Genomic DNA, 20,648 nt, shown 5'->3' with positions numbered 1-20,648 from the left:
GGAATACAATATCACGAACACTTACTCGGTGGTACTGAAATGCTATAAATGGTTTACACACTCGGTCGGTCCTCTCCTGCTGCAGGAACATTTACAGTCTGTACGTTTTGTAGGAATTTAGATGGCATGGTCAAACTCGGAGAGAGCTAAGGCAGTTAGACTTTGTCAGGTGGTGCCCATAAGAAAGTGGCTCTGGAAAATTTAATGTGGGCTGGAAAGGCAATTGTATGGGAGGGGGAGAGAGAAAAAAAATGAAATGTCCCTACTGTGTGATTGGCATATCGGTATCTATTATAGTATTTTGACGGTTCATTTGTACCTTGCAAATAATAACCAGCTAACAAAAGTTTGAAATAACTGCCATTTTTCTAGAGAAAGAAAACACTTTTCCTAGTCCTACATATACATATAAGAAACGCCTTGATCAGTAAAATAAAGCTAGTTTTATTCCTGTAGTAAACCTTCACATTTTAATCTACTTGCCCTTTACTAAACACTTTTCCCTCATGTGACTCTACCTTATTCCTGTCAGAATTCTCTGTCTGCATTCCATTTCAGAAATGTTCTACAGAGCATGGTCCGCCTTTCATTCCATCACTCGGGGAGTCTAAGGCATGCAGGTCTCTGAGTTGGAGAGCAAGCCCCAGACTAACCAGGGTTAGTCTCACAGTGAGAAAAGTCTCATTCCTGGCCAAAAATAAAAAAATAAAAAAATTAATTAATTAATTAACGACTTATCTCACTACTCCCCTGCAGATCCCAATTTAACACTGGTGTTTCTTGATCATGTTTAATGCTGTGCTGTTAGTGAGAGTGCATGCTAGTATCTTCACACAAGGTTTTTTCCAAGCATTTCAGTGATTTCCAAGGCAAACACGGGGAAGCAGAAAGACTCAGTTCTAAACCCACAAATTTACTGGGGCTCTGGGCCGCTGGAGTTTTATCCTAGACTGTCCCAGGCGGCCAGCGGAGGTAAGTGGCAAGGGCCGGGTAGCCTTCCTGATTAGCGGATCAGGTGCGAGGGCAAGACAAGCCACTATACCGGGCAAGCACTCCCATCCTGCCCCGCGGCCCTTCATTGAGGAGCCCCCTCGGTGATCACGTGAAGGGGCGTGCGAATCTCGTGACGTCACGCAGCCTAACCCAATAGGAGCTTCTGTTTATGTAGGGACCTCCGACTCCTCACGACTCGCGCTGCGCAGTCCGGCGGAGCTCGCTGGAGCAGGAACCCAGCGGGGTGGGTTTGCGGGTGGCCATCCGCCGCGGCGGCTCCGCTCACTCCCGGACGTCCCTCTTCTTGGCCCTCGCCGCTGGCCGTGGCGGCCTGCTGGGTCCGCGTCCCGCCTCTGCTCCCTGAGGACATGCAGAAGAGAGAATGAGCCAGAGGGACACGCTGGTGCATCTGTTTGCCGGGGGGTAGGTCCGCGGGGCGCGCGGGGTGGAGGCTGCGGGCCTACGAAGGCCACGCCGGGCCTGGGCGTGAGTCGCGGCCTAGCCTGTCTGTACTGCGCGACAGCGGAGGCACACGGACCCCGGCCTCGCGGAGGAGGCTCGGCCTGGTGACAAAATGGGAGCAGGTTCTGTCTCCCCGCCCAGCACGACCGGGCCTCACGTTGCCCACGTTCGGGGACGACCTGGTTTCCGGCCACCGCTGCGCCTTTGCTGCTGGCAGGCGTCATAGCCGGCGGGGAAGGTGTTGCAGTGCTCTTGCCCGCGGTGCCCGGAGGTTATTTCCAGCTTCGGAAAATTTTCTTTCTCTTCCCTGCCCCCGGTTTGCCGGAGATAGTGCAAAAGCTGCAGTGACTTTGAAATTCTCTCTCTCTCTCTCTCTCTCTCTCTCAACCTCCGAGCACTCTTTGCTTTTGGAGAAGGGTAGGGGTGGGTTGAGAGAAGTCATGTATTAAATGACTATTTATATGTGTACAGGATTAGTATGGAGCCTGAAGTCTGATTTGCTGATTTCCCCCAGCATGAATGCTACAGCCATTTTGCTGAACCAACTTTGTTCCTCCATTCGACATGTTCCTTCCCAATTAGTTAAGAGAAATCGAACGTTAAGGCTTTTACCTGCAAGACTATAAAGTTGTCATAAAAAATAGCTATGGTGAATTAACTTTTTAACCTATATAACAGAATAAAGTAGTATTTTCAAGTCCCACGGTTTGACTTTAAGATCAACCACTTTAAGATTATCAAAGGAATACATACTTACGAATTCTCTGCATGGTTTTTGCTTTGAGTTAATGTGTGGCGGATTCTATTGCTAATAATAACAATGCATAGTTGGCGTACATTTCATTCCACTTTTATGATTGACCGATTTTGAACCGACCCCTATTCTGGCATTAAAACAACTACTAATTTTATGAGAACCAGTTTGCTTTTTGTGTTTCTGAAATGTTTACTGCTAGTAAAGGGCTAATTTAATTCTTGCTTGTACCTGCACATGCTAGGCAAGCTCCATCCTCAGGCCCTTAGAACATTTTATTACTCTATCTCTCCCCTCTCCAACCCTCCCCAACCCACCCCACCCCACCCCCGTGGGTGTGGGTGTGGGTGTGTGAGGCGGGTAGGAGAAGGTAAGAATGTATTGTCTTCTAGTGGTTGAGTTTCTACTTGTAATTAGATCTGGAAACACTTGAAAGTTAGAACACCATAGATGTATCTAGATTGGTAATTTTTTATTTTGACTTAAGAAATAGACAAAACTCCTTAATCACGTCACTTGTAAAGCAAAGTTGACATGGTCTCTTCTAGAGCCCTTCCGTGGCGCCTTTGTTATTTTTTTTTTCAGGCTTCATATATAAGCAGGTTTTGTTAAAGCATATGCTTGTGTATGATATAAATGTTAGTTTGAATGTTAATTTTCCAGTTGTGATAGGATCATCATTTTGTGTTTGTAAATGCTTGTGAATTTAGGCCATTTTATATAGGCTTTTTGTTTCTGTTGGGGGCTGGAATGGAGGATTTTTATGGGATCCAAAAATATCAGTTCATTTCTTCTATTTCCCAAGAAGTCTAGTATGTGCACAGTAGTGGGATGTTAAATGGTGCACAATACGTGTTTTGTAAATTCCCCTCCTTTCCATCTCATCCTAATTGCATATTCATATATAATTGTAGCATGTATACATTCACTCTTTATAGAAAAGAGTGGTTCATGATAGCAACGGTCATTTTAATCAAAATAAAGGAAAAAAATACAAATACCAAAACAAATTCCCTAAGGTCAAACATTTTCATTCATGTAAAACGAGGAGTAAGTAATTGTAGAAGTCTTGACAGTCTGACAGTACTTAAGTTCTGTTCTGTATACTACTCTGGCAGTGTTGTATATACTGAACATAGAGAGATGTGAGGCAGATAACGTTGAAAGTGTTCTTAATTGAACATGTCTAAGTTATATATCAAAATTGCTTGTTTTGGCAATAATTCAGTGTGTTCTTTCTTCATAATCGTTCAGTTTGTTTATCGTGATAGCATTATATACACTAGGGGTTGTAAAATTCACTTTACTACGCAGGAGAGGCGCATCTTTGTGGGCTCTATGCCTGGGCTTCCTCACATACAGGTAGGTATTCTTTGGGTTATGCTCAATATACCTTAAAAGAACCAAGAGTAGCCTTTCATTATTCTTAGGCAAGGGTTTTCTTAACACAGGAGCCTTTGAGTTCCTTCCCTGATGACTGAAATGCTGTACACTCAAGTGGGCTCATTGGGATCCCAGAAAGATTGTTACTTGGGGCCGTAATAGGAATCTTTGAAATAGACAAGCACCAGACCTTGGGTCTAAGTGACATATCCATGTGCTGAACTCCTGCTTCCTTTTAAGGCGCCCTTTGATCTCATTATGCTTTTGCCAGAGTTAATATTCAGAATTTGTAAGGTCATTGGTTGGGTTAATTAGGTCACAGACAAATCATAGTAGCCTGCAAAAAAAAGGGCTGTAAATAAGTTTTAGTTTTCACTGCACTTCAGATGTCATGATCACAACTGTCCAGATCCAGCAGCCACACATGGAACAAGACAATTGTATACATTAAGAAAAATAAACCTTAAAATTAAAAATATGTATTTGTATATGTGTGTGCATGCATGTGTGTAGCTGGCTATGCATATGTGTGTACCACATGTTTGCAAGAACCCCAAGTAGGTCATTCCTGGAAGTGGTCCCTGGTTTCTGCAAGACCAATAAGTGCTGCTTTCTTCTTTTTCTTTTTCTCCTCCTCCTCCTTCTCTTCTTCCTCCTCTCCTTTGTCTTCTCCCTCCGTCCCTTCCTCCCTTCCTTCCTCTCTTCTTTTCTTCAAGACAGTCAGACAGTCCATGGTAAATTTGGAGAAACTCATATTCTTGTAGGAATGTTGCTAAGTTTATTGAGAGGTCAGCTTATGAGAGTCAAGAATGTCGTTGTGGAGAATCCTTAATCAGTATACCACATGCCTAGAGGGACAAAACATCAAATGGTGTGAATGCAATGTGGACACTTTCATTTCTTTTTTAAAGGGTATGTCAAGTGTCAGAATGTGTAAAACCACGTGAACATAATGCTTCTGAAAGCTGCAGCGTACCTCTTTCTATTCCAGAATGAGGAGATATATAGTATTCTGCGTTTAGTAGACTTTCTGATTATGATAGAAGCTTGCAATTAATTGGTTTTCTGACTTTACTGGGAAAGCTGTGGCTTTAGAGCTCTGGCTGTCCTGGAACTCAATATGTAGACCAAGCTAGGCTAGAACTCAGAGTTCCGCCTGCCTCTGACCCCTGAGTGCTGGGATTAAAGGCATTGGCCACCTAGTAAGTGCTCTTAGCCAGTGAACCATGTCTCCTGTTCTATCCTGCATCTTACTTAGACCTTTTGGGCTGCTAGAGCAAAACACCATAAATCAAGTGGCATCTAACATTTATTTATTCCAGTTCTAGAGTCCAGGTGGTGGCGATGGCAAGTTCATGCCTGCCTGGTGAGGGCCTCCTTTCTCAGACTACATCCCCACTCTGTCCTCAGAGGAAGGGCTAGCTGGCAGCACTCTTATGACACTAACCCAAACATAAGGCTCTGCCCTCAATGTCTGCTCACTTCCCCAAAGCCCAGCTGCTGTTACCTTATGTGGTAGGATTTGAACCTGTAAATGGCAGGGGAGAGATCTTAAACATTGAGACATACCCCCTGAGAGAATTCCTTCTAATGGATTGGAAAACCAAGAGAATTCTTTTTTTTTTTTTTTAAAGATTTATTCATATATTATATATTAAGTACACTGTAGCTGTCTTCAGACACACCAGCAGAGGGCATCAGATCTCTTTACAGATGGTTGTGAGCCACCATGTGGTTGCTGGGAATTGAACTCAGGTCCTCTGGAAGAGCAGTCAGTGCTCTTAACCACTGAGCCATCTCTCCAGCCCACCAAGAGAATTCTTAAACTATTAAAACAATATTAAGTTATTTCCCTGTATTGGATTAGTGTAGGGGGGTAGGGTGGGGCTAGGACTCTGTAGAATTCCCAAGAACCCTTGGGGTAGTTTTCAATTCTAAGACCATGTTTGTGAAAATAGTGTGACATTGTTTGCCTTTCACAGATCTGTTGACATTTGTACTGGTAGTCAAAGGCAAAGCTGTGAAAAGGCAGCTGATGGTAGTCTCATTATTCATCTAGACGCAGTGTTTTGAGTTTCTGTCAGTTTCACTTAAAAATATTCGTGAAAGGGTCTGGTAGATGGTTCATTCAGGGAAGTGCTGCTGTCTACGCATGAAGACTTGTAAGTTCAAATCTCCAATTAAAGTTTACAACAGAGAATGGGAGCTATCCCAAAAGCTGTTGCCTGTATGTGGGATGTGTTCTTCTAGCTGGGCTGCCTTGTCAGGCCTTAGTGGGAGAGGAAGGGAGAGTAACCCAAGGGGCCACACCCCCTGGGGGGGCATGGGTTAAGGATTGTAGGTGACCAGGAGGAGGGCAGTGAGTGGGATTTAAAGTGGATAAGTAAAAAATAGAATTAAGTTAAAAAGCTAAGAACAGGAAAAATCAGAGCAGAAGAGCCTGCTGGGCAAGGTAGTGCCTTCCTTTGATCCTAGCACTCAGGTAGGAGGCAGAGGTAGGCACATTTCCAGGTCAGCCTGGTCTACATAATGAGACCCTCTCTCAAAAAATAGAAGGGAAAAAAAGAGTAGAAGAATCAGAAATTGTGTTCTGGAATCCGATGAGGCAAGAATACTATAGTAAGGAAGAAATGCTGAGCTTTCTAGTGCTACTGTCATATAAATTATGTTTAGAGACCTTAGCCCTTTGGCCTGATCTGATTTAGTGATTTTGACTGGGTGTTTACAGGGTAAGGGGTTAGAAATGTGATTGGAACAGGAAAGAGATAGAAAACTAATGGACAACTTTCAGATTTGATGAAAAGGGGTGCAAATAGATTAAGTTACACTTTATGGGGGAAATTTACTTTTTCAAAATGTATCATGTTCCTTCTGCATCTTTTGTTTCCATAATAGATTTTTAGTCCTTAGTCTGATACTCTCAAGCTGTATCTTGATATATGGTATAGTTTCCTTCCACAGGTTTATCTAATCAATTGACCAGTATTTTTCTGATTTGGGTATTGCTATTGGTCTTTATTTTGCTCTAGCATTCAAAGTAAGAATTAATTGTTACTATGCCAGAAATGCTACACATATCTTAAGTGTCCTCCTTTTTTAAAATCTAGTTTTTTCATGGTAATCTTTCACTGTATAGGAAATGTTCCTATCCCTTTCGAAAAAAAAATTTTTTTTTCTTGACTTAAATGCTAAAGTCTTGGAGATAAGGCGCAATCTGTAATATTGGTTAACCAATAAGCTACAGAAGAAGAAGTTGGGGGTAAGAGTTCCTTGATGAGGTTTACAGGATTTTGAGACGAGGACTATATGCTTTAATATACAACACCTCCCACCCCCAAGATTGGTTAACCTTTTGTGAACTGGTGTTTAGTATTGTTTCTTATGAGATGGTGTATTACTCAGAGACAGAAAAATAGGTCAGCCTGTTCAGTCTGCGTTTACAATGGTTTGTGTAAAGATAAGAAAGATGGATTCCCAAGCACCTTCAAGATGTGTACACGCCTCAGTATTGTAGGTGTGCTCAGGAAATGCTTTCTTTCCACACGAGTTTCTTTGCCTGTCTAAGAAGTGTCCTGGCCCAGGCACACTCAGCCTCAGAAGGAAGGCAGCCTGTGTCTGACAGTCAGTCTTGGAGTCAGTTCTTACATGTTCATCCTTTTCCGTCAACAGTCTTGAATATTCTTAGGTTCCTGTGCCCCCACCCCAATTTGTTTAGTAAAAGTTTTTTATAGACAGGGGAAATGGTTCTAGTGGTTCAGCAGTGTGAGACTATGAGGGCTGTGTGTGTGTCTGCACGGGCAGGTTCATGGTTCTCTTGGCAGGATGGTTGAGATGACTCTGCTTGATTCTGCTATTCAGTGAACAGTTCTCCTTTGCCTTCCCACCCCTCACTCTCCACTTAGTCCTTATGCACCATGGTAAGCTGTGTGGGAAGCACTTGGAAGCCGTCAGTGGGCACACTGCTTTCTTATAAAGTCTGTTTGCAGAGTTTTATATTCTGTGCTTTTAAACAGTGTCCTGGTTACACTGCACTTGACTTATTTAACTGCGCCTCTTACTCAAGAGGTTGGTAAAAAGCACTAAAGCAGCTGACCACTGGCATGCCAGAAATTTTCTCTTATGTACATAAGCAAATAGAAAACTTCTCAGACGTGGGTGGACTTACCAGGCAATCGTAAAAGTAGAGAAGTTTGAACTGTCTTATAAAGTTGTGGAGTTAAGCAAGGTCTAAATGGTCTATGATTGATGCATAGAATATATGATTGCCTTATTTCTCTAAGTGATCTTGGCTGTTTCACTCTTTGGTTCATTTTCCTCCCTGGTCCTTCCTTCCTTTTCCTCTCCCTTTCTTCCCTTCTCTCTCTTGGTTCCTTTTCTTTCTGGGTACAGTGTTTCACTATGCAGGACTGCAGCTCTTGGTCCCCTTGCCTTAGCTTCAAGAGTGTTGACGTAGAGGTGTGTAACACTCTATCCAACAACTGCCTATAAGTGTGTGTGTGTGTGTGTGTGTGTGTGTGTGTGTGTGTGTGTGTGTGTGTGTGTGATGTTTTACCTGCCCATACATCTGTGTTCTGTATGTATTTTGGGTACCGTTGGAGAGCGTTCACTCCTGGAGCTGTTGTTACAGACTATTGTGAAGCTCCATGTGACACTGAGAATTAAACCTCTATTGTCTGGAAGAGCAACCCATGCTCATAACCATGAAGCCATTGCTCCAGCCCCTGCCTACTGCCTATAAACTTAAAATGCACATTGATCCAGATAGTTTGACTCAGAAGAAATAATTGAGGTTACTTTGATTTATCAGAGATTTTGATGCTGTAATGAATGTTTAATGTTCTTTGGTCTCAGTCTTGTCTGTTGTTCTCTCCATGGAATTTCCAGTGAAGAAAACAGGGACAAATGAGTGATTTATAGAAATAACTTTGAATTGTGACTTTAAAATATTTTTATATTATAGATATAATTTATATTCATATTATTTTATTTTATATTTATGTAATGTGAATACTAAAATATTCACATTAGCAGATTAATTGGCTGCCACACTACAGTCACTCTGACTCAGGGCTACCCACTAGGTCAGATGAGAAACTGAGAAGTTCTGGAACTTCTGCATGGGTAATTAGAGGCTTTTCAGCTAGTTTTGATTTCAGAAACTTCCTCATCTTGATTCTGCAAAGCAAACCAAGAGCCTCTTGCTCCAGCCTTCTTTTTATCTTGAGACAGGATCCTCACTAAGTTGACTTGACTTGTCTTGGAACTCCCTAGCTAGGCAGGCTTGAGCTGTGATCCTGCTGCTTCTCAATAGTTTTTAAAACCATGATTATGTTGGTTATGCAAATCAGTATTTTTTGCAAATTAGTATTTCTAAAAAGTTTAAAATGTCCTTTAAAAAAAAAGATTTATTTATTATATGTAAGTACTCTATAGCTGTCTTCAGACACACCAGAAGAAGACATCCTTATAGAGGATTGTGAGCCACCATGTGGGTGCTGGGAATTGAACTCGACCTCTGGAAGAGCAGCTAGTGCTCTTAACCACTGAGCCATCTCTCCAGCCCAAAATATTGTCTTATAAAAATTTATTTATTGGTATGAAACTGGAGAAATGGAATAAGGCTAAAATAATATTACATAGTATTTGGGTTTTGCTTTTGTTTTGAGATAGGGCTAGCCTAGACTTGTTTGAACTCACTGTATAGCTGAAGATCACCTTGAACTTCTGATTCTGTTTCTGCCTCCCAAGAGCTAGAACTGTAAGTGGGTGTGTGCGTGCCATGCATGGGTGCTGGGAAAATAGGACTCAATTCATGCTAGACAAACACTTAGTACGAGCCATATCCCAGCGGTATTGTGTTGTAAAATTATATAAAATAAATGCTGTCTTTTCCCCCATTAGGTCCGGCACTGCTGAATTCCAAGATATCTAGTAGATAGCTTCATCTCAGTCAGCAAAGCCTCTCACCCGCTCTGCTCCATCCCATATCACACTGCTGATAGCTTCTCTCTGAGCCTGTCTCTCTACCCGTCTAGTTTCCAAGACAGGCTATCACCTTTGCCAGAAATATACATCTCAATTCTGTGGCTGCTTGTGTCCCCCAGATACCACACTCTTAAACTTACAAGAAAGAACACACAACACAATAACCTCTGATCCAATTGACAAGATGTAATTGCCCACCTAGACATACAAAGCCCTATACACATCCATCCCTTAAGAACATTAATAACAACCTGTAAAGGTACAGAGTAGAATCTTAACATCCGCCTTCATGTTCTCTCAGCGGCAGCATCTTCCAGTCTCTCCGTTCCAGGCTCCACTTCTCTCAAACTTTTCTCTTGCCCATCCTTCCTTCTCATTCAGTGACAGGCTTCTAACCTGTTCTAACCTGTACCTGCCTCACCTGTATAACACCCTACAGTATTCTGGGAAGATTCTTGTTGGGTTTTTACTTGTGGACATAAACATATTAAATGTTTTTGCATAATGGAAATTGCATTCAACTCCAAATACTTCATATATTACTAATTTTCACATTTGGCTTTGTTCCTAGTTTGTTTTCTGTTGTATGATAAATACATGACCAAAAGCAACTTGGAAAGGAAAGGGTTTGTTTGGCATAATATGTCTTGAGTACAGTAGATCACTGAGGGAAGCCAAGGAAAAAGCTCAGGTAGGACAAGAATCTGAAGGAAGCAGAACTGAACTCAAGCAGAAGCCATGGAACACTGTTAACTGACTTGCTCCCCATAGGCTGCTGATTTTGCTTTCTTAAACAACACAAGACCACCTGCTCAGGGGTGGCACCGCCCACAGTGGGCTAGACCCTCCCACATCAATCATTATCAAGAAAATGCCTCTACAGACATGCCCAGAGGCCAAGCTGTTGAAGGCATTTTCCCATAAAGGTTCCGGCTTCCTACATAACTCTAGTTTTTTTATCAAATTGACAAAAAACTAACCAGCACAGCTTTTTAAAGAATTATATTCTTGAGAGTTTCATACATGTGCAGTGAAATATATCTACTTCTATAAACCTCCCTCCAACACCTCCATATTCCTCTTAATACAGCCCCCCAATTTCATGCATACACACACATGCATGCAAATACGTACATGTATACCTACGTACATACACCTACTAGTTAGGGCTGCCTTTGTGTGCATGGGTGTTGGGCCATCCTCTGGAATGTGGAAATTGTACCAGTAGCCACATGACTCAAATTTGAAAAAGTAATTCTACTTACTCTAGCAGTTGTCAACTACCAATGGCTCTTGAGTAAAACTGGGGTCTGGAGATCATCTACCCCATTTATTTCAGGTTTTGACGGTTTGACCTTTCGTAGCTAACCCAAGCTTAAACTTCTCTGCTTCCTTTAGTTCCTTTGCTCTATATTGTTTTCAGTTGTCTTGTCAGACATGTGTGTCACTTTTCACTTAAGTTCATCATTGATTAAGTTTTATCTTGGGTTGGGGATTTAGCTCAGTGGTAGAGCGCTTGCCTAGCAAGCTCCAGGCCCTGGGTTCGGTCCTCAGCTCCGGAAAAAAAAAAAGAAAGAAAGAAAAAGTTTTATCTCAAGAATTCTCTCAGACTTCTTGTAGTTAGTCTTTCCAAATTACTTTCCCTTGGTGACCACAAATCTCATTTCTGCCCCTTTAGTTTTGCCTCTTCAATGTCATAAAAGTGAAAACTCATATAATTACAGCCATGTGTAACAGGTATTTTCAAGAAGCATAATATTTGAGGTTCATCCTAGGTTTTTTATTGCAGAATAGTATTCGGTCATACATAGATGCACTACAGTTCATCAGTTCTTGATTAATTCAGACAATTGTGTGGTTTTTCAGTGTGAACTGGCTGGTTTTGTATGTCAGCTTGACACAAGCTGGAATTATTACAGAGAAAGGAGCCTCAGTTGTGGAAATGAGACCCAGCTGTAAGGCATTTTCTCAACTAGTGATCAAAGGGGGAGGGCTCAGCCCATTGTGGGTGGTGCCATCCCTGGGCTGGTGGTCTTAGGTTCTATAAAAGAGCAAGCTGAGCAAGCCAGGGAAGCAAGTCAGTGAGTAACATCCCTCCATGGCCTCTGCATCAGCTCCTGCTTCCTGACCTGCTTGAGTTCCAGTCCTGACTTCCTTTGGTGATGAACAGCAATGTGGAAGTGTAAGCTGAATAAACCCTTTCCTCCCCAACTTGCTTCTTGGTCTTGATGTTTGTTCAGGAATAGGAACCCTGACTGAGACATTCAGTTTTTAGGCACTACATGTTAAGCTGCTATAAACTAGCAGGCATTTCATCATGTCTTGTCTGTTTACTTCACATAGATCTTTACCTGTGGAAAGTGTCATTCTGTTTTCTGATATGGTTGTTCCAAGTGTCAGTCTTTTTAGTTTTAGCCATAAGTTGCTGTGTATCCTATTACATTCCGGGTGGCAGATGACTGAAGACTTGGTGTGCTTGTTCAAATACACCTATCACGTGTAAACTTTACTAGATATCTTGTTAAAGCACTGACTTTGTCGGCATCCGATTTGCAAATTAGCCTTGGCTGTCTTTCCATTCTCTTAACAGTCTTTCAAAAAGTGCAGGTTTTAAATTTGTGTATGGGGAGTTGGGGATTTAGCTCAGTTGTAGAGCGCTTGCCTAGGAAGCGCAAGGCCATAAGGCCCTTAAGGCCCTGGGTTCGGTCCCCAGCTCCGAAAAAAAAAAAAAAAAAAAAGAACCAAAAAATAAATTTGTGTATGGTATAGCTTTTCAGTTTTAATTTTCTTAGTGGCACATAGCTACTATATCAATATAAAGTATTCTTTGTTTCATATTTGGGTGCTAGGCCTCAAACCCAGATCTACTCCATGTGGGTCACATTCTGGGTCCTGAAGTAATTTCTTTTTATTGACTTGTTATTTGAAGTTTTATTTGAGTGATACTGAATATATTCTTGTGCTGGGCTGCTTTTCTTCCTTTTTCTAATGCCCTTTTTCTATATTAACTTTGGATTCCATTAGCTCTTGCCTCACTGCAATAAGTAAAATCTCTAAGTTGTTGTTCTTAGGACCTCACTGGGTAGCTTTTAGTGCTGTAAATGGAAATTGTTTCCATTTTTCTGTTACTGGAATTTTCAGTTTGTTATGTTTTTGACAGTGTCTTATTCCGTTTCCAGGCAGGTCAGTTCTAGGGTTATAAGCATGCACTATATGGCCTATATGGTCTAGCTTTACATGGATGCTGGGGATTCCAATTGAGGTCCTTGTCCCTGTACTCCAAGTGCTTTTACCCACTAAGTTTTCTCCCCAGCTTTCCCTTAGCCTCTTGAAAGCTGAGATTACATATATGAATATTCTACACTTGTACTTAGAGAATAATTGCTTAAGTTATCACTTAAATTCTTTTTTTTTCCTTAACTGGTTTAAATAATACATTTTGCTGATAGTTTTGTTATTCTGATGATCAGCCTTTATATAAAATAAATTTTGTTGTTTATTTTTTCACTAGTTCTGCCTGTTCTGTACACATTTGAACATAACAGATGACTGTAAAACTATGGGTTTCTTTTTTTCGGAGCTGGGGACCGAACCCAGAGTCTTGTGCTTGCTAGGCAAGCACTCTACCACTGAGCTAAATCCCCAACCCCTAAAACTATGTTTTGCAAGTACAGTCCTGAGTGTTGGAGTACTTAAAATTAGAAATACGTACCGTTATTCATAAGTAATTTATCTCTGTTCTATTGCTTTGAATTAGTTCTGGGATTTTTAAAGGATTAGAAATTTGAAAGATGGGATATAATTCACACTGTAGAGTCTAACAGCTATGAACCGCCCATAGGCAAAGAGCACTAATCACTTCTTATGCCTTAATTCAGTTTGTCAGTCATTCTTACTAAAAGCCATCATTGGAAATCTTCCATTACCTAGTTATGCTTCTGTGTAAATTACTAAGCTCATTTTTTTCCATGTTTGATTCTGATATGTGGGTACTATGGCCACCAATTACAGCATGACAGAGTGTTTCTCTAATTCCCTTAGTTCTTTTTGGGGGAACTAAATGTTAATTTGCAGTCAAGTAAGTGAAACTTTCAAAGAAATTAGTCTTCAGAATGTTAACCTTAGTAAGGTTGTAGAGCACTAGGTAGGAGTGTGTATTCTCATTGGCTGGTTGGGTGCTTGCATTCTTCCCTTACTGGGTTGTTTTGTTTTTTGTAGATGTGGTGGTACAGTGGGAGCTATTCTGACATGTCCACTGGAAGTTGTCAAAACACGGCTGCAGTCATCTTCTGTGACACTATACATTTCTGAAGTTCAGCTGAACACCATGGCTGGAGCCAGTGTCAACCGAGTAGTGTCCCCTGGACCTCTTCATTGTCTAAAGTAAGAGCAAAAATTCATGGATTTTGTTGATGCTGAGATCTTAAATGACTCCTACATGCTTAGTTTTCATTTTCCATATTTTAAAAGGTTCTTTAGAAAACTGAAAAATCAGAAGTTAGTATGAATCAGTAGTAATAGACCATAAAGAGTAGAACAATCATAAAGACTGTGAAATGGAGTATTTCCAAATTGTATATATTTAGAATATTTTTTTACATTATCCAGTGGATTTCTTTTCTAAAGGTATTGCAGGTATTTTGTTTTGAATTGATTAATTTTTTTTTTTTTTTTTGTTGGATTTGTTTTCAGGCAAGGTCTCACTATGTAGTCCTCACTGGTCTAGAATTCAGTGTCTAGAACAGGCCTGCCTCTGTGCCACCATGCCCAGACGGCTGTTCTGTTTACTTTTGAAATGAAGGTAGTGTTGTACTAACTAACTATTGTGTGTTTAACGTTCACATGTGTACAAGTACCTCCATTTAATTGCTGGCAGTCTGTTTACAACATACAGAACATCCAACCTAAGCAGATGCAGCTTGAAACAGTTATCCCAGTTTTTAAATATCTGTGTTGTCATTTTCTGATGATTTGAAAAAAGTAGCATGTTTATATTACTAGATTTAATTAATTAGCTTTCAAGACTGGCTGTGGTAACATATACCTTTAATCCCAGCACTTGGAAAATGGAGGTGGGTAAATCTTGAGTGTGAGACTAGCCTGGTCTACAGAGCAAGTTCCAGGACAGCCAGGATTATACAGAGAAACCCTATCTCAAAAAACAAAACAATAAAAAACTTACTGAGAACAGTTTCTGTGTCTGTAGGTTTATATTAGAACTCAGTGCCTGTGCGTCTGCCTTATCAGCTCACAGACTCAGATCTGTTTGAGTTGAGCTCAGTAGTGTTTGTTTTGTGGGAGAGATGAGCTCATCCAGGGTGTGTACATTTGCTGCTAAATTGCATCACACTTGTTAACTGGGTTACCCAGGTACACGGAAGGTAGAATAAAACTCAGCAATTTTGAATTAAATTTAAAATGTCACAATTATGGAAAAGTGTTGATAGATGCGGGAGATGTATTCCTTTTACTTACTTATTCATGTATTTCATGTATATGGGTGTTTTGTCTACATAATATGTGCACCAGAAGAGGACATCAGATTCCACGGGAACTATGGTTACAGATGATTGTGAACCACTGTGTGGGTGCTGGGAATTGAACTCGGGCAGAGCAGCCAGTGGCTCTTAACCACTAAACCATCCTTCCAGTCCCAGGAAATACATCTTAGCATCACAATTCTGATATTACCATTGATTAGGTCTTCTTAAAATTCTCCCTTAGACCCTGGGATTTATTTTGTTCTGATTTTCAGTAATATTGCTTTTACTTCACTATAAGAGCTTTCAGTATCTCTCTAGATGTGTGTGTGTGTTTGTTTTTAAATATAGACTCCTGGGGTTTCTTATTGTCTTGAGACAAGGCTTCATTATGTAACACCGGCTGACCTGGCTCACATCAAACTTACAAAAGATTTACCTGCTTTTGCCTACTCAGTAATGGGATTAAAGGCATGCACCACCAGCACTACTTTCTTAAGGTTTTCATTCTTTTCTTTAATCTCTTTATAAATTAATCACCGAAAAACCCAATGCTGTTTAGTTTTCTTGGGGTAAACTTGCCACTGAGCCATCTTGCCAGCCATTTTAGAAGAGAATACATATGGCGTTTTGTCATTAACACAGCACCTGGTTCTTCAGTACTTCTTCCTGTGCCCAGCTCCCATGAGAAATGTCTTTATAAGTAACACAGTGGACCTGAAAGGTACATTATAAGTGGGACACTGGCTGTGTTCGGGGTTATTGGTAAAGGGCAATAGGAGAACATTTCTTTTTAATAATTTGCTTTTTATCTTTTCAGGGTTATCCTGGAAAAAGAGGGCCCTCGCTCATTATTTAGAGGATTAGGCCCCAATTTGGTGGGAGTGGCTCCCTCCAGGTAAAAAAAAGCTAAGTAAGATTCTGGCTGTCTTTATTTCATGGTATCTGGATATAATTTGCAGAGACACATATGTTTCAGTGTTTGTGGGAAATTAAGATAGTTGAGTTTTTGTTGCTAATCAGGAAGAATCTACAAGAAAACCTTGGTTCTAGGGCTAACAAGTTCATTGTACTGTGAACACAGGAAATGATTCGTGTTGTAAGGAGGCAGTGCAGTGTTCACTTTAAACTGTGGATGCTCATACGTAGAAAATGAAGTGTGAATAAAATAGTTCTAACTGGTAACTTATATTTCAAAAAACAAAACAAAAAAATGTCTATAAAGAAAATAAGGGTTTGTTGTATGTGTGTGCAGGGATGTCTTTGTTTTTGTTTTGAGACAGTCTTACTGGGTAGCCCTGCTAACCTCAAATATACATGAATACTAGAATTCCAGAGGTTTACCTGACTATAAATAAGCATTTTTTAAAAAAATATATTACATGTGAGTGTTCTTCCTGCACAAATGTATGTACACCATGTGTGCCTGGCCAGAAGGGGAAATCAGATCCCCTGCAACTGGATTCTTCCATGCTGTTTAAAAAAGTTCATATTTAGGATGAACATGGACACCCAGTTCATCACCTGACTTCAGACTACATACCTCATCCACATCCCATTACTTACTGTATTTCCCTTTCATTTTAAGGAGGTAGTGAGAGTCGAGCTCGGTTGCTTACACCTGTAAGCGAGGTGCTGAGCAACACCGTCTTGGATTCAAAGCTAGGGCTTAGGAAGCTGGGTGAGTGGTCGGTGGAAGTGAGGGCTCTGTGTAATGGAAGGAGCTTGCCTACAAGCCTGATGACTTGAGTTCAGCACTCAGAACCAACAGTAAAGAATGGACTCCTAAAGTTAAGCTCTGATCTCTGCACACAGAAGTAGTGATAATAAAATAAAATGTAGGGTTGGGGATTTAGCTCAGTGGTAGAGCGCTTGCCTAGCAAGCGCAAGGCCCTGGGTTCGGTCCCCAGCTCCGAAAAAAAGAAAAAAAAAAAAAAAATAAAATGTAAAGATTTGTTTTTGAAAATTGTGTGTGTGTGTGTGTGTGTGTGTGTGTGTGTGTGTGTGTGTGTGTGTGTGTGTGTGTGTGTGTGTGTCTTGTGCCACATACGTGTGCATGTGCATGCGCACACTCCCAAATTGGTATGTGTACATGCATGCAGATTCTTAGGAGTCCAGAAGAGGTATTAAGATTCCCTGGAGCTGGAGTTGCACTCTTCCTGATGTGGGTGCTAAGGACCAAATGCAGGGCCTCTGGGAAACCAGAGCTCTTAACCTCTGAGCCATCTCTCCAGCTGCTACTGTAACGGTGGTTTTGTGAATATTCCCAAACTTTCACCTTATGTAGTTAAAGAAGTTTATTAGTTTTATTTGTTTTTCTTTCTTTGAAACAGGGTAGTACTATATAGCCAGGCTGACCTTAATTCAAAATTCTGCTTCTGCCTTTGGGATGCTGGGGTTATAGTCATACACCATGGTGCCACAAAGTTACATATTTTAGAATGAATACCTAAGTAGGGTTTCTGGATAAAGGTAACAAAACACATTGAAAACTAGAGATTGCTAATTTGTCCTCTGAAGACACACCAGGTTTTTGTTTTCATACAGTGAGCTCATTGCTCTTATGCCACGTGATAATGAATGGTGGCTACTGTTCACTTTTTTCCTTTTTAAGATTTATTTATTTTATGTATGTGAGTGCACTGTAGCTGTCTTCAGACACACCAGAAGAGGGCATGGGATCCCATTACAGATGGTTATGAGCCACCATGTTGGTGCTGGGAATTGACTTCAGGATCTCTGGAAGAGCAGTCAGTGCTCTTAACTGCTAAGCTGTCTCTCTAGCTCCCTACTATCCATCTTAAATATACTAACTAAATGAACTAAAATTTTTCTTTTGGTATTTTGCCATGTATTTAATTTTTGTGTAATTATACCCTCTTTACTAGAAGTTGATGTTTTACTTTTCATATTTATATTTCCTATATGTATATTCCATACCTATTTCTCTTTAAGACATCTTTTGTAATTTCTTCTTGGGAATGAATCTATTCCTCATCATGTTTTAGAATTGTATGTCCTAAGCTTTTTATTATTACTTTCTTTATAAATTGAATGGTTTTGTTATAAATTGTTAAATAATTCCCTGCTTTTTTAAACATCAGGCTTTCAGTAGATCAGGCTGCCCTTGAACTCATGATCCTCATGCCTTAGCCTGCTGTCTTAGTTAGGGTTTCCATTGCTGTGAACAGACACCATGACCAAGGCAACTCTTCCAAGGATAACATTTAACTGGGGCTGGTTTACAGCTTCAGAGGTTCAGTCCATTATCATCAAGGCAGGAGCATGGCAGCATTCTGGCACAATATTGGAGAAGGAACTGAAGAATTTTACTGAAGAATTTTCATCTTGAGCCAAAGGCAGCCAGAAAGAAGCTCTCTGCATTGGGCAGAGCCTGAGCATCAAACCTCAAAGCCCACCTCCACAGTGACACACTTCCTCCAACAAGGCCATTTCAATCCCAACAAGGACAGACCTAATAGTGTCACTCCCTGTGGGCCAAACCTACTCAGACCACCACACCTATTGATTTCTAGGATTATAGATACAAGCAAACTGGTCCCTTTTTCTTAAACATATTTTTAAAAACTATAATAATGGAAGAAAGAGAGATGGTCGTTTAACGGTTAAGAGCATTTGGTGCTCTTGGAGAGGACTTGAGTTCAGTTTTAGTACCCCCATGGAGTTTCATCACCATCTGTAACTCCAGTGCAGAGCATCTAATACTATCTTTTGGTGTCCATGACTGATGCACTTACTTACATAAAGGCAGAGTACTCAACACACCGGAAAAGGGTGCAGTAACGAAGCTCTTCACTCTCAGTTATTGGTCTACTTCGTTACTGATTTATAAATCAGAATCGTTGAGAGATAATGTAATATTTGATTCAGCCAATAATGATCCAGTACTTCAAAGGCTAAAAGAACTCTAAATTTAATGGAGTATTTACAGGCATTACAAAGCATAACATGCCCTGATGGGCCTGATCATGTTTGTCAACATCATTTTGTCTTAAGAGTATTGTGGGCAAGCGGTATAAAGAGGACAGAGGCGTTGGTGGGATCTCCAGTACAAGAAAAGTAGAAGTAGACTCTAGGAATCTGTTCTGTGTATGCTTATAGTATAGAATATATACAATCTCAAAACTTGCCAGAGTAGACTGACTAGATCAGCTCTACCTCTAAAATTATCTTCACCTAACTTGGGTTAAGTACGCTGGCTTCTGAGTTCTCACTCAGAAGTACAACCAGCACTGGTCCACAGCATAGAGTCTCCAGTTGTCAGTTAGACAAATTCTCTTTGCCTCTTGTAGTTGCTAAGTGGTTATCAATATTGAGCACGGCTTAGGTGATCTGAGAAGGTTTCTAGGAGTTCTCTATGCCTTTGAGTTTGGCTGCTTTTTGTTTTTATTTTTATTTTTTTTTTAATATTTATTTATTTATTATACACTGTAGCTGTCTTCAGACACACCAGAATAGGTCATCTGATCACAGATAGCTGTGAGCCACCATGTGGTTGCTGGGATTTGAACTCAGGACCTTTGGAAGAGCAGTCAGTGCTCTTAACCACTGAGCCATCTCTCCAGCCCTGCTTTTTGTTTTTAAAGTACTAAATGTGCCTTGTGGAAAAAATGGGTAAACCTGATGATATGTTGAATAGGACTAAGACTTTATTCTCTTTTACTTGTCTATTCTAAAATTATGAAGATTTATATCTTACTAATAAACTTTTTTCTTTAATTTTTAGAGCAATATACTTTGCTGCTTATTCAAACTGCAAGGAAAAGTTGAACGGTGTTTTTGATCCTGACTCTACCCAAGTACACATGATTTCAGCTGCAATGGCAGGTACGAATATTCAATAGTAAAACTCCTCTCAATCTGGAGATGTTAATGATTACTTCATATCAAATTAAGATGGTTGGTGTGCTTTTTAATAATTAAAGTGTGCACAGTGGTTTTTGTTCATTGGAATAAAACATTTGCTACACATAAAGTCTGCTATCAGTTAAATCTTTGTATTTAAGGGTTAAGTGACTGCAGACAGTATGTTTATTTTGCTGTGTATGGGTTAATATTTGATGCATTCATGCTTTAAGAGTCCAGCTGTTCTTCCACTGGAGTTAGAGCTGCCACTTGCTCTCCTCAGTTTCTGTTAGTGACTTTTTGCTCCTGTCTGGAACATGCCGCCAATACTTGGTGCCCGCCATATTCATTGTGTCCTGTGTTCAGATGCTACAGTTTTGTGAGGCTTCTTATGACCCAGTTATTATAGTGGGTGTACCACTAGGAATATATTTATCATTCCTCACAATCTGGACTGCATATTTACCTGAACTTTAGACACTGGCTTATGTGTACATGCTTGTGTAGAAATGTTTCCAGGAACTTAATGTCATGATGACATGATTCTGAATCAAAACAGCCCTCGCTGGTCTCTGCCCACCTTCTAAGGATGAGTAGTAAAGATTGGTTTGCTCTTCTGATTCTGGAGTCATTTGCTGCCATGCATGTTAGACAAAGCCTTGAATTTTAGTTCTTAGTAGAAATGTCTCCCAGTTTTCTGAAAATTATTAATGTATCTACCTCAT

The 20,648-nt window shown here is 40.5% G+C and overlaps 1 protein-coding gene across 2 annotated transcripts in view; it reads left to right on the top strand.

Annotated features, from left to right (window-relative positions):
- The first annotated feature begins 1,172 nt into the window (after positions 1-1,172).
- Slc25a36 (solute carrier family 25 member 36) overlaps positions 1,173-20,648 on the top strand; it is a 32,156-nt gene continuing 12,680 nt past the window's right edge. Inside the window, exons 1-4 of one of the 2 annotated variants that reach the window (XM_032910054.1) lie at positions 1,174-1,416; positions 13,796-13,960; positions 15,878-15,955; positions 19,805-19,905. In XM_032910054.1, the coding sequence (XP_032765945.1) occupies positions 1,376-1,416; positions 13,796-13,960; positions 15,878-15,955; positions 19,805-19,905 (385 nt within the window). In that variant the 5' untranslated portion in view covers positions 1,174-1,375. Of the gene's footprint in view, positions 1,417-13,795; positions 13,961-15,877; positions 15,956-19,804; positions 19,906-20,648 lie in introns of both variants that reach the window. The other variant, XM_032910055.1, reaches the window with a different exon arrangement.

The sequence above is a fragment of the Rattus rattus genome, chromosome 8, assembly GCF_011064425.1.
Source record: "Rattus rattus isolate New Zealand chromosome 8, Rrattus_CSIRO_v1, whole genome shotgun sequence".
Taxonomy (NCBI): domain Eukaryota; kingdom Metazoa; phylum Chordata; class Mammalia; order Rodentia; family Muridae; genus Rattus; species Rattus rattus.
Note: the sequence above shows the minus strand (reverse complement) of the source record. Positions and strands in the feature narration are given on the sequence as shown.